At 38.1% G+C, this 17,738-nt stretch overlaps 1 protein-coding gene across 10 annotated transcripts in view; it reads right to left on the reverse strand.

Annotated features, from left to right (window-relative positions):
- Positions 1 to 17,738, reverse strand: part of col13a1 (collagen, type XIII, alpha 1) — a 101,716-nt gene that overhangs the window by 17,276 nt on the left and 66,702 nt on the right. For 6 of the 10 annotated variants that reach the window (XM_084093525.1, XM_084093523.1, XM_084093522.1 and 3 more), the window contains 16 exons: positions 15,411 to 15,503; positions 15,111 to 15,152; positions 14,981 to 14,998; positions 14,468 to 14,494; positions 14,015 to 14,059; positions 11,990 to 12,016; positions 8,759 to 8,803; positions 3,995 to 4,039; positions 2,408 to 2,443; positions 2,278 to 2,322; positions 1,455 to 1,532; positions 1,270 to 1,296; positions 1,102 to 1,137; positions 896 to 952; positions 729 to 752; positions 11 to 64 (listed from right to left, as the gene is read on the reverse strand). In XM_084093525.1, the coding sequence (XP_083949651.1) occupies positions 11 to 64; positions 729 to 752; positions 896 to 952; positions 1,102 to 1,137; positions 1,270 to 1,296; positions 1,455 to 1,532; positions 2,278 to 2,322; positions 2,408 to 2,443; positions 3,995 to 4,039; positions 8,759 to 8,803; positions 11,990 to 12,016; positions 14,015 to 14,059; positions 14,468 to 14,494; positions 14,981 to 14,998; positions 15,111 to 15,152; positions 15,411 to 15,503 (699 nt within the window). The remainder of the gene's footprint in view (positions 1 to 10; positions 65 to 728; positions 753 to 895; positions 953 to 1,101; positions 1,138 to 1,269; positions 1,297 to 1,454; positions 1,533 to 2,277; positions 2,323 to 2,407; positions 2,444 to 3,994; positions 4,040 to 8,758; positions 8,804 to 11,989; positions 12,017 to 14,014; positions 14,060 to 14,467; positions 14,495 to 14,980; positions 14,999 to 15,110; positions 15,153 to 15,410; positions 15,504 to 17,738) is intronic. The other 4 variants (XM_084093524.1, XM_084093527.1, XM_084093526.1 and 1 more) reach the window with 1 other exon arrangement.

Genomic DNA, 17,738 nt, shown 5'->3' on the forward strand with positions numbered 1-17,738 from the left:
GATCAGCTACCTTCAAACCGGGGGTCCCAGGAAGCCCTGGAGGCCCAGGTAGACCAGGAGCGCCCTAAAATGACAAAAATATATGCTTGTTCTCCGTTTATCTGTTTATACACCGACCGGCCACAAAAAAAGTCGCTCTTTGGATTTAAATAGGCAAATGCTTAAGAGTCTATGACTGGATCATTATTTCAGTGATTATTATGTTTATAGCATCTTATATGTTTGGCAACAGTTCTTCTAACCCTAACTGATGGAGTGTGCAGCTTTTCATTTCTTAAAACAACCATGTAGGAAGACGTTTCATGGCCATATTCCAGGATGACAATGACAAGATTTATCAGGCTCGAATTATAAGGAATGGTTGTGAGGAGCATGAAGAATTATTTTCACACATGAATTGGCTCCTCTGAGTCCAGACCTTGAATTCATTGAAAGTCTTTGGGATGTGCTGGAGGAGACTTTACAGAGTGCTGGACTCTTGCATTCTCAATACAAGATCTTGAGCAAAAATTAATGCACTTCTTGATTGAAAAAAAACATCACAACATTTATTTCCATCAAGAGGTGCATAAATTTTTTATAATTATCCAATCATAGACTCTTAAGCATTTGCTTATTTAAATCCAAACTGCGATTTTTTTTTTTTTTTTTTTGTCCGGATACTCAAACAAAATGTTATCCAGTTTCCAAACAACACAACAAATACAGAAAAGGCCATTGATGCTTACCACTGAATGCACATTGCGAATATCCTGAAAAACAAAATTAAATTAGTGCCTTCATACATTACAAATGAATCTATTGAAACTTTTACAACAAGGCAGAGAAAGGAATATGCAAATTGACCAAATTATAAATAAAGCAACATTTGTATGCATAAAAAATAAAGACATACATTTTCATTGTTGTTGATTAAAGTTTTTCCTGGCTCCCCGGTCGGACCTGGTGGTCCCTGTTGAGTGATGGGAGAACAATCAATCAATTAACATATAACATTACTTCTGATATCAACCACACGATAAACAAACCAGGTGACCTGTTTGCATTATTCTCTGTGCCAGTGACAAACCTTACACTGTGCACATGTAAGCCTCTACTCACCCTTGGTCCAGATGGGCCTTCCTGGCCAGTTTCACCCTGCAAGGCAAAATGCATTAATTTGTGCTATTGTTCTCCAAAGACGCATTTAAAATATAACAATGATACTAGGTCATCTAGAGTTGCAATGAGCAAGCACTCATTTTGGGTAATAAAATGTCAATTGCTCACCTTTATGCCTTGATCACCTTTCTCACCCTGTGAAAAGACATACAATAATGAACCTGAAATTCACTTCTTACTAAACCGTAAGCAGATTTTGGTAGACTGGGCATGTCATGCCACACAAAGAAAGCAATTTAGCAGCAGATATAAGGTTACTTGGAGCTAGTTGGTGGAGAATGCGGGCTATCTACCTTGGGTCCAGCTTGTCCTGGGGTACCTGGTTCTCCTTTAATACCAGTTCCTGCAGCATTAGACTCGCCTTTTTCTCCCTGGCAATAAATACAAATTTAGGAGTTAACCATGACTTGACTGATTCAAAGATTCAAGGCGCAGCTCTATTTAATGAAGGCGTATAAAACATTCTAGTGTGAGCATCTTGTTCCCATTTGCTTTTGAAGCATTACAGTTAGCGTATTTAATTCACAACAGATGTGGCACTTAAACACAGGGAGCGAGGATAAAGGTGTGGTCACATTAGATTCAATTATTTCAGACACCACAACAAATATGGGCTACAGGATATGAGGCCACTTTTGTAGGGCTTCTGTTTAGCAGAAACACTCATTTATTAATTTATCACAACTTTTAAAAATGTTAAAACAAACTGTCTTCTTTCATTTGTTGCAACACCATGCACCATGGTAAACCATGCAGATGTAATGATTGTTTGTATTTGCATGTGCATAGAAAATAAATGGAACACAAAGTCTTGTTTGACCGCAAATAATAATTCCAGGTGTACAAACACCATTGAGTGCAGACATTCAGCTCACCACTTCACACATGTCTTTCAGACATGCATGTATAATTAAAGTCAAATCAATGCAATTCACCCAAAAAATAAAACATGCAAAAATAAAATGTTACAAAATGTCACAATTAATCATTATGTTCCATGGAAAAAAACACAGTCATTCAGGTTTGAAACTGCAAAAGGGTGAGTAAAATTCACCCTCAATAATGTCAGAACAAGCACCTATGCAAGACATAGCCACAACGTGCATTCAGGTGTACCTTGTAGCCCCGTTTTCCAGGGATACCAGAAACACCTGCCTGACCCTTCATAGTGACAGAAACATTTCTTTAAGAATTTCATATGCTCAATATGTGTTAAAGATACAGCCACACCAAACCAGGCCTTTACCTTTCGTCCAGGGACGCCTGGGAAACCAGGCTCTCCCTGAAGGATTCAAGATTTCAACATTAGAAAAAAAAGAGAGAGAGAGAAAAGGAAAACAGTGAGAAAAGACCTAAACACATCCTCAAATGCTGACCTTTGAAAATCAACAAAGGAATCAACATCATATATTTTGCCTGAAAAAGTCATTCTTAATTTCAACCGAAGATTATTTTCTGTAATTATTTAGCCAAACACTGTTTACCTCTATCGTAAACCCCCAATGGTCTATCTCTATCAGATGTCATAATCTCTATTGAAGCAATTAGAAAGCACATGCTGGAATCAATATTTAGATTGGTATGTCGAAGTTTGTGCTCTCCAGGCACGCAAATAGCTGATCACTAGCAGTGCCGCAATGAGCCACCCCGCTACAATTGGTTTATTATTAATAGTAAAGAGCACATGACAGTTATTTAATTCATGTCTGTTATCTCAGACTAATGAGCAGACATGAAGGCAGTGATTTACAGACACAGCTGTGGCTGCATGAGGACACTCAACCCAATGGGGTCGAGGGTGACTGGGGGATCTGACTGCTTGTGGCACCATCCGTCTTTCTCCTGCCATCTCCCTCCTCAAGTCTCAGACGCCACTTTACAGTGTCAGAAGGTGAGATGGTCATATGTGACGTGCCTGTATAAATAAGGGATGATGTACATCCAGCTGGTTGTTATCTCAGAATAAAGCCCCGACAGGGTAATGAAGACCCCGACGCGAAGCGGTCTTGCATCAGCTTGAAGGGGGTTTATTCTGAGACAACAACCAGCTGGATGTACATTTTCCCGCTTATTACACGGCTACTTGCCACGTAAGTAAATAATTAGACATGAAATATTGATCTAAGTTTAAATATTTTATTAGGTGTTTAAACGCAAAGCTTCCACGGAGAGAGCAGTTTGCTAGCGCGGCAAGTTCAAACTAGACGGACATTTAAGAGATACAGTACACAGTCATACCACTTATTACACAGCATTTCGCCATATAAATAATTATGGAGATAAGAGATATTGATTTCAGATTAAACTGTTTTAAAATCGTTCCTGTTTGTACCTTATAATCCAACAGTGTACAAAACAATATGGCAGCAGCTGCGTTTGTATGAAACGAGAGCGAGTCCACAATACTGGATGGTGTAATTAAATACCTGTACACAAAATATTGATTTGACTTAGTTTTAATATTTTATTTGCTCACCAAATGCAAAACTTCCACGAAGAAAAACCGTTCCTAGCAAGCGTATAGCGCTGCTGACTTCAGTAACCCGGATGAGCCTGCGTTATCTGTTTTCAGTGGTGATCAGTGATCAGAATCAAGTATTCCACAGAGCCGTGTACAGTAATAATGAGCTATTAATCGCCTTTTGGTGTGAAAGCAGTTCTACATAAAATCATAACAGATAAGATTGAGCTCTCAAAGGAGCATTTTAGCAATGGAATGCTTCTGGAAGAGCATGCAAGGTTCTGGGAAAAAAGGATAGTTCTTTATAAAAGGCTGGGGATCATGGGTAAAAGGGAATGGGATTAGATATAGGCTGCAGAAGAAGTGAACTACCTTCACTCCTTGTTTCCCAGGCATTCCAGGCATCCCTAGCTCACCCTGCAAAATCATCAACAATTACTCATCATTTCAATACTTAAGCAGTCGCACATTCACAAGCCAAAACCAAAGATTGCACTCATAACACATGCAAAACACCACTGAAAGACTTTTGCTTCAGCAGATTGTTAGACATGATGACAAACCAGAATTGCCCAGCACATCTGCTCACCACTGTATTGCAAGTTGTGCTCTATGTGCTGGCAGTGTTGGGACTTGTAACGTGTCAAATAGACACATTAATTAAGTAATCTTTTGGTCAATTGTCAACATTGTAGTGAATCTAGCGATGCATGAAGCACAGCTCACACAGAAGTCACTTTCAAACCATGCAGCTTTCTGTTGGTCAAAGCGTGTGACCAAATCTGTGTTGGGAAATCTTTCGCCCTCAAGCAAAATACCTGATAGTGCAGATTTCGATTGCAACGGCTATTTCAACAGTGAACAAGAGTAAATGTGACTTTACTTGTTAAATTGAGATTTATGTTCTCAAAATGCTGTTCCAGTGGAATTCAGCATTTCCAATATAAAATATACATTTCCAATGTATTTCTAATGGAAAAGATGACTGTAAGCCAAGAACTTCCACTGGAGGAAAGAGATTTTCAGTCAGCTGACAGTGAGGAAAAGTAAGTCAATATTAACACCATACTTTCTATAATAATTAAAGCAACATAGTAATGTGTTGCATTTAAAAGCAAAGTTTTCCCAACACAGTAAACCAGCAATAGTTCACTGGTCAACCAGCTAGACAAAGCACATCTAATCAGCATAAACCAGCTTTGACCAGTATGGAAACTAAGCTGGATTCTTTAGTAGTTTTATCAAACACACAAACAAACAGGTAGATTAGTCAGTCCTCAATCATGACATTACATGGTAGTGCCACAAGGGAAGCATTTTACAACATGTCCAGAAAGCCTCTACAGAAAACAACGCATGACATTCGAAGACTGGCGGCCAGACAACAGGCAGTCGAGGGCAGAGGTCAAAGATGGCATGAAGACTCCAGTGAGTCTGAGCAGAGGGCAGATGGCAGAGCCTAGCTTGGCATAACCCGCTTTGACAGGTGCAGTGGTCAGACCTTGGAGAGGGTTGCAGGTTATCAAGAGAGACAGACGCCACGTGTGCATTTTGAGAGGGTATTAATGATCCAAGGCACTCTGGTGTGCTTTTGGGCTTGAGACAAGACTGCTTGTCATACTCAGCTGCTTTCATAAACACCGTCCAATCAGGGACCAGAAAGGGCGGTTGGGTTTGGACAAGTTGTATGAGAGTTTATGCGTGTTCCCAGTAGATGAAAGAGTCCGACTGCATATACCCGTCCCGTTTAGGGAATGGAATGATGTAGTGATGGTTGATCACTTTAATTAATGAAAGAGAAACTTCTTGGACCATGCTGAAAACAGGAAGTCTCTTTGATCTTCTTCATTTCCAATCAACTCACACCATTCCATTAGGCCCTGCTGCCCAGCGTCATGTCTCATTCTACCCCGTCTGCTTCTATTTTAGAGTGAAGAGCACTTGGTGGGGCAGAGGCTAGTGTGTGGACTGACACGGGCTGCAAGTGATTTATGGGAGTGCTAATCTTCAGGCTAAAAATGATGAGGACGGAGCCTTTGGAGTTGAGGGGCACTCTGGGAAGGTGAAGAGAACAGTCATCAGCACTGAGAAGAAGTGGCTGCCTTCTTTGCTGACAATATTGATTCCTTCAGGACAGTTCATAATAAGTAATGACTTGCTTTGGCTCCTATGAAATACGAGAGCTTGGTATACGTTCTTGGCCCGAGGTATAAAGGGAAGACGGGTGAAAGGAATTTCCAAAATAAACCTAATAATTTCCATTTATATATAGACATGCATCATGAACTGCTCAAGTTCTTTGAGGCACAAAGGATGCTTGTTTGAAGAGAAAAACAACTATTAAAAATTCAGTTCTGACTTTTAAAGACACAGTGTGTGATTTTTGAGGCACTAGCAGCACCAAGCGTAATTTCAATCTGTTTGATTGAACATTCGGATTGGGTGTGGCCAGACTCACGCCAGCCAATGGCCTGAGTTTGGGACAGCACTGTCTGTTTTGCCGAACAATTCTTTTTTAATGTTCTTGTTTTATGTTGGATTTATGTTTAAAGCAAGTGCTCACTACAACTTCAATTATGTAGTGCATAAAAACCCTGTAAAATCACTGTAATGCACGGCTTCTTCTGACTTATTGCTTTAATAGCCCTTGGGCTCTCCATTTTAGCAATCTCGGTCTGGAGGGGAGCGTGTAACTGAGAAGTTTTGAGAGCCAATGTCAAAGAGAAAGAAACAAAGCGGCTCTCATTTGATCTTGGAGGTCCACTTCACTGGGAGGTTCTTTAAATTCATGTCACGCCATCATCTCTCATTCCTACTTGACATAAGAGTGTAATGGCAGAGGGACAACACACGTTACGTGGGTGTACATCTGTCTTTTACTCTGTGTGTGTGTGTGTGCACGTTTGATTGTTTCTGTAAATGTGAGTTGCATTTCTTCCAGTTAGAGGGAAATACAGACGGTCTTTAGCAGCCTCACTTAATACAGATGAGGCTCACCCACTGTTGGCTGCAGGAGTAAAAGGAGTAAATTTAGCGTTTGCTTATCTCCTTTTTATCTCATAAATGTTCACTGGCTTTCACGACACAAAACCTAGTACTGCCTATTAATGAGAAAGGCAGATGTTTTTGATGGAAGAAAGCAGTTTCCCCAACAAAAAGGAGCTGTGTCGGTACCATAGTAAAGTGATGGTACACATTGTTAATATAATACTAGTTCAAAGTTTGAACACACTGGTTTTAATCTGTTTCTCATTATTATGCTAAAATGCTTGAAATGAGTTATCTATACAAACATAAATTGTGCCAACATAAGAATTTCTTTATGAAACTAACTTTTTAATTTAAAAGACATTTTACTGTCATCATCATGTTGCACATGTGAACTACTTCGATACAGTTCGCAAAGTATCCCAGGATGCACCTCATGAAGTCAGTTGTGAGAATGAACATAGTGAGTAAAGCTGGAATCTAGACAAATATTAAGTTCAAATATAGTTACAAGAAATAGTTTTGTATAAAAAATTTGGTCACTAATATAATTATTTTATTTCAAACTGTATAATAGGATTGTCCAAAACTTTGATTATTACCATATTATGTACACTAAACATAGTTATGTTCAAAAGTTCTTAAATTGTTTTATACTTATAAAGCAAGGATACATTCAATTCATCAAAAGTGTCAGTAAAGACATTTATAATGTTACAAAAGATTTCTATTTCAAATAAATGATGTTCTTTTGAACTTTTTGCTCATTAAAGAATCTCGGGAAAAAATGTCCCAAAAAAAAACTTCCAAAAAAAAAAAATATCATGCTAATAAATGTTTTTTTGTGCACCAAATCAGCATATCGGAACGATTTCTGAAGGATCATGTGACACTGAAGACTAGAGTAATGATGCTGAAAATTCAGCTTTAACATCACAGGATATTAAAACAGAAATCAGATCCTTTAAATTGTAGTAATATTTCACAATATTACTGCTATAAATACTGTATACTGTATTATAAATGATTCTTAAAAAAAACCCATTTTGAATGATAGTCTATCATGTTATTTACATTTCAAGGTATTTCAAAGAGTATCATGGAATTATTAGAACTACTATGTCCAATAAAATATGCAAGTACCACTTTCTGGTTCGTTTTTGTTACATTAATTTGTTACATACAGTGTTGTGTTCATAGCATTCATATTCATAGCAACTACATGTAAATCCCTAAATGATATTCAAACAAGCGGGCTATTGGTCCCAAGCCTGCAACCTCAATCATATCCCAAACTCACACAAAAAAACTCTTTCTGCATTCAATTAGAGGAGCTGATCAAGATGTATATGTATATAAATGTATAGAAAATACTAAATATAGCACTGCTGCAGATGTGCTTATTCATCTGTCAGTTCCCCAGCTGGCACATCTGCTGAGTCTGATGATGAAAAAATTCTTATACTTAAACAGACCGCTCCAATACAGAAACACAAAACACTGTCATGACAACAGACCTAACAATATGGCAGCATGTGTTTGGCAGGGACAACGGCAGGTAGCAAAAAATAAGTGTGCTAAGTCCATCAAGCTGTGTGTAACAGGGGACTCTCCACAAACAGCAGGGTTAGAAGCCCGTAAATCAGATGCACAGGTGATCAGATGAAGGAAGGAGGGAATGTCTTGAAGCTAGCGGCCTGTTTTTCTCTTAGCGTGCAATCCCTCTGGTCTCCCAGCATGACTCCGGTACTGAGTCATATGTCTTTGTGCACATCCTGGTTTCAGTTGCAAAGAATATGTCCTGCCCTCAGCCTTTGCGAGTCCTCACTTTAGTAACATAAGCTGGTGTCTACAAGTGGTGCACACGTCAATGAAGGTGGATGAGTTATAAGAATGCACATTTAGAAGAGACCCGAAAATGAATGAACGAACAGAGCAGAATTTAAGACGTTGTTCACTAAACCCTTCCTGTCCACTTTAGTTCTCAATCTCAAGTCTCTTATATCGTGTTGCAGTTTATATCCAAGAAGTTTGAGAACATTGCTGATCATGCAATGCCATGCAGATATCATGATAGTTAGATTCTTGCTTCATACACACACCAAAAGTTAAATGCACTACAAACTACATTTCTCAAGCTCAGAGTACCTTCTCCCCCTTCTCTCCTGTTTGCCCATCCATCCCTTGTTCACCCTACACAAATGCACAGATGGGAACATCTTCAGCAGATCAAAACAAACTGTACACCACAAATACACACAAACCGCTGGAGGCCAACCGGAGAACATATGCAGACATGGGATTGTGTAATCCCAAACAAAACCATGAGATGAGAAAGTGTTTTCTTCTGGCACAATCCAAATAAAGAAGCCAGAAACAATAAATCAATAAGGATGATGATCTAAAGCAAGCCTCTGATCCTGTGAGCATCAGGACGTTTGACTATAGGGCTCTAGGGTGGTCCTGAGACAGACGTCGGGGGGAGGAGAGGATGTGCAGAGGAAATGAAAATTCCATCAAACTCAGGCTTGTAAAGGAGTTCGGTGGGACAGAGTTCACATAAGATGTCTGGCCTATGGACTCAAGCCTCAGCTTGCTCTCTCATCTGAACACAGGGTTTATTATACACCCCCCATGAAATTGTTTAGAGAGCACAGATTTCTTTCTTGTATAGTATTTTCTAAAGGAAACAGTAAGTTTGTGACGGGACATACAGTATATATATATATAAAAAATAATAATAATAAAAAAAATAGGTATGCTTTATCTACGTCACAGACAGAAACCACGATAAGCTATTTGCTAGTCAGAAGCAGTAAGGGATTTTGTGTTGTGGTGCTCAGTCCGATCCACTTTCAACAGCGTTTCTCAGTAATCACTTTCTGCACCTTTAAGAAGCTTAGCTTTGAATTTTTGAGTTCTAAAAGTTACAAGAAGCTGAGAATGTGATGTTTAATTCTACTTGTTGCAAAAATCCAATAATTGCTGTCAACTATTATTTAATGTCATTTAAAATATTTTAAGGGTAACACTTTACAATAAGGTTCATTATTTAACAATAGTTCATGTTAACTAAGATAATTAACTATTGTTAACTAATGAACCTTATTGTAAAGTGTCACCATATTAAGTAATCTAGGATACTCCTCGCCAATGAAATGCACATCAATGATACTCCTCGCTAATGAAATGCACATCAACAGTAAGGAAATGAAAACTAATCATCAGCTTGTCTATAATTGGTGAGTTCACTAGCTATCACTGAAAAATATATTTTAAAAAAAGTAATAACTTAGGGGAAGGGAAGAGGTGGGTGAAATGAAACCAAAAGTTTCGAAACAGCTGTAAAATGTTCTTTGCATTCAGAATAGGTCCAGATAAATTTCAGCCTAATAGTGATACTTCACGGAATGGCCTAATTTATATGTATTTTGTGTATTTTCAAATGACGAAATACTGTATTTTTATTTTGATACATTTTTTCACACAGTATCTTGTATTTTATTTTGATCTATTTAAACAGAGGCATTTTGTATTTTTATGTTAAACACATTCTCATGTATTTGTGCCAATCTTACGCAGATGAGTTCAGTGAGGCTGTCTGTCACTGCTGGCTTTAGAGGACAACATTCAGCATTAAGCAGTTAGACAGTCTGGATAGCTGTATCCTGTAGGGACTATTTGTGTATCAGCAGGTGTAAACTTTACATGTGTCCCACTCCTCTTTACAGGCCAGAACCTCCCCAGTGAGAAACTGTGTAATCACTCCAGCAGATGTATGTCTTCGGTAGGAGCAAATGCCTCAGTTATACAAACATAAATCTTTAGATGTTTAGATTTACTCTCTATACTCTATACTGCTCCTTCAAGATGCTTTAGCCAGGGGTGTCAAACTCAGTTCATGGAGGGCAAGTTTAGCTTCAACCTTAATTAAATGCACCTGACCCAGCTAACCAAGTAATTCAGGCTTAATTGAAAATGATGTGTCTGTGTCCGAAATCGCCCGCTATACCCTTAAACAGGGCACTATTTTTGAGGGGACAGCCTTTTGTAGTGGTGTCCATAACCACAGTGGACGTTATGGAGCGCACTTATTCAATCCCAGAGTGCACTGCAATAACAAGTGTACAAGCGACCTTGCGACCATAGTTGGCTAACGATGCTTTTGGGAAACACACCTCAGGGCAAGAACTCCCTGCTCATTCATGCAGCCTAGCATGGGTAAAAGCAGAGAGCAGCGACTGTATTTTTATTAACTAACATAAACAAAGATTAATACATTGCTCACTGCTAGGTCAAGTTAAAGGATTAGTTCACTTTCAAAAAATGTTTTGCTGATAATTTACTCACCCCGATGTCATCCAAGATATCCAAGTCTTTCTTTCTTTAGTTGAAAAGAAATTAAGGTTTTTGAGGAAAACATTCCAGGATTTTTCTACACAGAATGGACTTCAATGGCAACCAACTATATACCAACGTTCAAAGAAGGTTCAAATGTCCGTCTCAATGCAGCTTCAAAGTCTCTACACGATCGTCGCTCGTCGTGTGCGATCTCTGAGATGGTACAAGACGGGCATTTGTGGTTAAAAAGTATATATATATATATATATATATATATATATATATATATTTAGAAAATGGCCGATCGTTTCACTAGATAAGACCCTTAATTCTCGACTGGGATCGTGTAGAGACTTTGAAGCTGCATTGAGACGGACATTTGAACCTTCTTTGAACGTTGGTATATAGTTGGTTGCCATTGAAGTCCATTCTGTGTAGAAAAATCCTGGAATGTTTTCCTCAAAAACCTTAATTTCTTTTCGACTGAAGAAAGACAGACATGGATATCTTGGATGACATCGGGGTGAGTAAATTATCAGCAAAATTTTTTTTAAAAGTGAACTAATCCTTTAACTGATGTAGTTAACAAATGTTAACAAATGAGACCTTATTGTAAAGTGTTACCACTTTAATAAACCACAAAGATGACATGAAAATCAAAACTGAATGCAAATATAAGATTTGCATACACAGAACAACAACAACAACAAAATATGTAAAGGTGAAGTGTGCAAATTATGTGTCACCACACGCAATTGCAAGTTGGTCTGCCATTGGTTAAACAAACAGTTAGCCCCTCCCCCAAACCAATGCTATTGGTTGAGTCAATGTTGCCATGTTGGGCTGGTCGAGATCAAACAAACAGATCAATGTTTTCACAGCACAATAAAGACACAGTGTTTACACTTTATGGAGTTGATCGACCTACGAATAGGTTACTTACCGCTGAAAGTATTTTAACATGTCAAAATTATATTACTTTTAAACTTCCAAACATTATTTAAAAAAATAGCAAGCAGAACCAAATGAGTTTCTTACCTTCAGTCCTTCGTCTCCTTTAATTCCCTAAGGAGAAACAAAGCAAATAAAGTGATCAGTATGCTATGAAATGCAAAATAAACTTTTCCTCAGCCCAAAACAACTAATTTGCAATTAATTTACATCTATAACAGCAACAGGACAACAGTTTCAGTTCACAACATCATTTATCTAAACAACCAGTTCAGTCTCCTGTTTAGTGGAGGAATTATTTGAACAAACATTTCTGTGCTATTCAATGTTGTATGGTTTGGCTTTGCTGAGTAAACTACTAAACAACCATGAAGGCGACAGACAGTAATTTTTCAGAAATAAAGTCTCGTGGGAGGAAGACAAAGTCTGCTGTTGATTAATGGTGTTGGTAATGTGCCGGATAACATGTCTCCTCTGATTTGAACCTTTTAATTGTAAAGCCATTGACTTGGCCCTTTGCCTCTCTCACAGATGAATGTAAAGACGTCTCTTTTCTGAATAGAAACGAGAGGCCTGACAGGAGACAACCTCAGCACACAGGGGAGAATGAGTTTTGACCTGCCTTCATAAATCTTTGGTTTTGTGAGTTTTTATGAGCGCAACACTTGCCAGTATCCAGAAGGTGGTGCAGTTGTGCAAACTAACTGCTTCTCTGCTATAGCACGAAACATTTCACCTGAGCTAAGTTTAAAAAAGTCAACATAAACGTGACAAACACAAAGCTACTTCAGTCTAACTCTAGAATAGAGGAATTTTCCATAAGCTCACTGTGTGACATGCTTACTATCAATCTAGCTTTAGATATTGACTGGGTGCGTGTGTTGGACATGAACTATGTGGCTGATGGAAGAAAGCTCAAGTTCACTAAGGTAGATTTGGATGGGAATCGATATGCAGGTTGTTCCAGAGTTCCCACGGGTAAAAGCGAAACTCAAATCCAAGATTGCGAACTATATAGGTTGTTTCAAAGCAAAGCAAATTCAATTTCACATGGAAAAAATTATATGTGGTTTTTGTGCCAACATGTATCCCTCACAAAGTGTCAATCAATGCACTTGTAACTTCACATAGGCTAAGCTGTTTGACCCACTGTTCTGTGCTATTCTGGAAACAAGTGTGGAAAGATTGATTGTGTGTAGGAAAGTATTCAAGAAAGAAAAAAAGACCAAAAGATAGTTTTCTCTAGAATATATGGTTACATCCTCAGCAAGTGCGCATTAAATTAATCAAAAGTGACAGTACGGACATTTGTAATGTTACAAAATACTTCTATTTCAAATAAATTCTTATCTAAGAATCCTGAAAAAATCACGGTTTCAAATAAAATATTAAGAAGCACTTAATAAAACTCTTTTTAGCATTGCTGATAACAATAAATCTTTCTAAAGGACCATGTGACACTGAAGACTGGAGTAATGGCTACTGAAAATTCAACTTTGCCATCACAGGATGTATTAAAATAGAAAACAGCTATTCTAAATTGTAAATATATTTCACACTATTACTGTTTTTACTATATTTTTGTTCAAGCTTTGTAAGCATAGGAGGCATTACACTAAGCCCCATCTACTATCTTAATTCAATCTTTCATTACCTCAGGGATAATGTACTCAATGACTTTAGAGTTAAGCACACTGCTGAAGGGGAAGACAGTAAAACCCCAAACAGATGCTGTTATCAGCCGGTACTTTGTCTAAATCCTCTAGTGCTCCAGTGGTATTTAAACTCAACCAATAAAGGTGCCGTCCCACTGGCTTAATCAAAACTATATGTTTTGGGTATCTGATGTCACACCTAATGACACTTTTAGATGAAATCCCACTCTCTTCTGTTGGAGTCCCTGATTAAATAAAGTATGTAATTTGAATACGCCTTTTTCTGCACCCAAACTTCAAGACATTGATTGACAAAACAAAAGGAATCAGACTCAAAGGGGGCTGTCAATCTGATGTATGGGATTATGTAATGGGTTGACCCAGAAGTGATGGGTGACCTGTGGAGCAGGTTAATTATTTAAGCTGCTTAAACCAGTCAAAGGTTACAGATTCTTACCTTGGGGCCTTCAGGTCCACTTGGACCTCCTTCACCACGATCACCCTGAGAGATAAGGGGAAAAATCAGTTAGAGAAAAAAGCAAATGGTAAGAGTTTGACCAGATGAATTGTTGTTCTTTCTAATCCACTAATATTTTATCCATGGTCTAGCATGACGTGCCAAGCTTCTTTCTCCAAGTTTCAATTTTTTCATCTAGCATAGCGATTAATAAGCATGACATTAAGGGCTCTGCCCTGCAACTTAGAGGTTTTCAATCACTCTGCCGAATGATTAATTGATACGTCATTCTGCTTAATTCCTGAAGGCTCCTCTGAGAAGGAGGATCCGTTTTGTTTAAGCAATCAGCAGCAGTGCCAAATTTCTAGTTCTAAGATGTGGGATTTAAAAAATGGCTTTTCAGATAACACAAACAATAAATGTCTACTCGTGAACTTTGATGGACACACTCACCTTAAGTCCAGGTACACCGGGTTCACCCTATAAAAATAATCAAAATAAAAAACAATCAAATATCCATCCAAGACCTATTTGCTCTGTGGCTTTTATTGAGAATTTGTTTAAAAGGGACTATAAGCAGAGTGGTATTCGTTTATTGGGAACTTCATGTCCAAAGGAGTAAGCCTCCAGTTACAGCTCTTATATAGACCGCCGGCAGACAATCTTTATAGAGAGCTGAAGTACGCTCCTATTAGGGACTAGTGCTTCTAAATGGAGCACAATTAATATTCCCCAGTATAAACTCAGTGGCAATTAACGCGTGAGGGGAAATACATACTTATCCAACAGCAACACGGTTAATCAATTATGGCGTATCCACCCCTTCTGTACTGGGATAGACAGAGCAGACCCACCCTGTAGGCTGCTGAACTGTGTGTGAACTTCATGTGAGCCTGTTTATGACTCGCCTGTGGAAAATACTATCATTGCAGTGCAGCTGGACAGCTGTGTGGTTTTCAAGCTTACCTTCAGCCCCGGTAGCATCTAAAATCAAAGAAAAAGAAACAACATTTCAGTTTGAAGCAATATAGATTTCTGATGTCGAGTATCCGTGCTAGGAAGGTAAGGATGACAATGCATGTATTCGAATACTCACCCTTGGGTCTTTTCCAGGTTTTCCAGGTTCTCCGGGTTTACCCTATGCCAAAAAAGATTAGGTAGATAGTTAAAACACACACACACACACACTTTTTTATACTGCAAAAACTGTATATTCTGTCCCCTAAACCTACCAATCTCAGAAAACTTTCTGTAAAACATCATATAGTATGATTTATAAGCTGGTTTCCTCTACACACATGACACAAAGGGGTTTATTTTTCAACAACAACAAAAAAAAAAGCTGACTGTACATTATCCAGGTTATAAATAAATAAATAAATAAAGTGAGATTTACCGGGGGCCCACTAGCACCATTTAGACCAGGAGTCCCTGAAGGCCCTGGGGGGCCAGGAGGTCCCGGTGGTCCTTGTGCTCCAGGCTCGCCCTGCTGAGAGACAAGAAGTTAGCATCTGAGATAAAGAAATAATTTGGATAACAATTCATAACATCAGTGGCATGATCCACTCCGATTCAAATCCAGTAATTCACAATAATGAGATATGAAATCAAAGAATGAGCAAATTTGTTGATGGAATATTTACTCAAAATCTTTTATAAAATGTGATTTTGATTTTCTTTTTTAAAATATTTACAATAATTAAATGATGAAACAATGGATTTGAAGCTGAGAGGAATCCAAGTTTGAAGGTTGAGTTGAAAGTCAAGGGTCAGGATGAGATGATTGATGTTATTCTAGTTTTTAAGAGTACCATGTTTGGAAAATAGTGGGGGGAATATTTTGGGGAAAAAGTTGGGGAATGCTTTTAAGAACCTCTTTAGTGGCCCACTAACCATTAACTAATGTCTAAAACTTAACAAACCCTACAATTTTGCTAGTGGCCTCACGAAACTTCTTCAGTCAGGTCTACATCAGTGGTTCCCAACTGAGTTTTTTTTTAAAGATGCCATTTAGAATTGGACATGAAGTGGCAACCCAAAATATTTTGTTGTTTAAAACTGAAACCTCGAATCTGATCCTCACTGTAAGTGAACTCAAATTCCATGTAGTCATGTTTTTTTCCGGTGAGTTTGATTGGACGCACAGCCTTTTACGCAAAGAACAAAATATATGAGAAGATTTTTCTCCTCCCTTTGAAAGGTCGTTAAGCCTATTAATTTTATCAATTGCATTTAGCATAGCTTTTCCCAGGTGTCCGACCAGTTGGAAACCACTGCTCTACATGATCCACTTATGGCTGTTTTAAAATATCTTGGGTACTTCTCAGTTATGAGCAAGACGAGACCTTCAATACAAAAAGAGACTAAACAAAATCATCTACAGGAAAGTGTCCAGTATTTACACAGTGAGAGGGATGTGAAAATAGGAAATAAGACTCGACTAAACAATATCCTACTCTTCCTGAAAAGAGACCATGAGGAAAACTGATTATGTAAGATTTCTGCTGTGTAATTAATTTTTAAAATGTCTGTTTTCAACATTAAAGAGGCTTAGTCTGCAAACGGAACATTTGGTGTTAGAACTTCGAATAATTTTCCTTCCATTAAAAGCATTTATTTCCAAGTCTGCTACTATAGACAGAAAATTAAGACCTCCTACATACTGGCAACCGTGTACAAGCCTGATTAACCACAAATAGAGCAGATACCGTGACAAAGAAAACCCTTTCATGGTCTCCGTTCAGTAGCAAAGTCTGAAGCTCAAAGAAATCCGAAACACATCCATCAGCTTCAGATCCATATTTTATCCATTTATTCCTTGACAGGACTTGTCGAGATTTGATTTATGAGGCCAGATGTGGATCCATTAAATGGAGACATTCCATGATCTCCATCCAATGCACAGACCCGACCTAACTCGGAGACCCATCCAATCAGCTGCAAAGATCTTTCCCTAACACTTATTGTCTTCCACAGTCTGTACCATTGTCTCCAAGCATGGTACTCGAAATTGGGGTGCACAGACTTCACACCTGTAGAATTAAGATGGAGGACGGGTGCCAACCGTGGTCAACCTGTGCCAGGGGCACTTCCTGGAGTGGGCAGTAAAAGCAGAGAGCCTTTTAGAACAGCCTCACTTTTCTGCTAAGCGGTCTCATTTTTGTGTTATCTTTTGACTGTCATTGTTTTTGTAAACTTCTGTTTGTTTTGTTATTATGGCTGGAGCCCTGCTTACTGTTCTTAAGGAATCTGATGAGTCATTGTAGACTGACGAAGAATAAAACATATACATTTTGAACACCCCATGAAATGGCCTAACGAGTGTTTCTGTAAACATTTCTTTAGAGCATCTGATTGGACAAACAAATTGGACACGCCTATGAGTGCAAGTTGATGTCATAAGATTTTGTTGGTCTGTTTTCCTAAAAAAAGACTGTTCATTTGAAATGCATATGTTCTGAAAGTCAGTTAGTAACACTCCACGATAATATGTCAACATTAGTTAATGCAATATCTAAAATTAAATAAAGAAAAATACTTTAATTTTGGTTAATTCCCACTTATACAAATACATTTTTAACAATTTGCATAAACTAACATTAGTTAACATGGGAAAACTATTTTAATGTGTTAAATACATGTGTTAAATACAGGTTAAATGTGTTTACTATTATAGTATTAACAGTAAATTATGCATAATTACAAGAAACTAACACTAAAACAA

Source organism: Abramis brama, assembly GCF_963993115.1.
Source record: "Abramis brama genome assembly, chromosome: 19".
NCBI lineage: Eukaryota > Metazoa > Chordata > Actinopteri > Cypriniformes > Leuciscidae > Abramis > Abramis brama.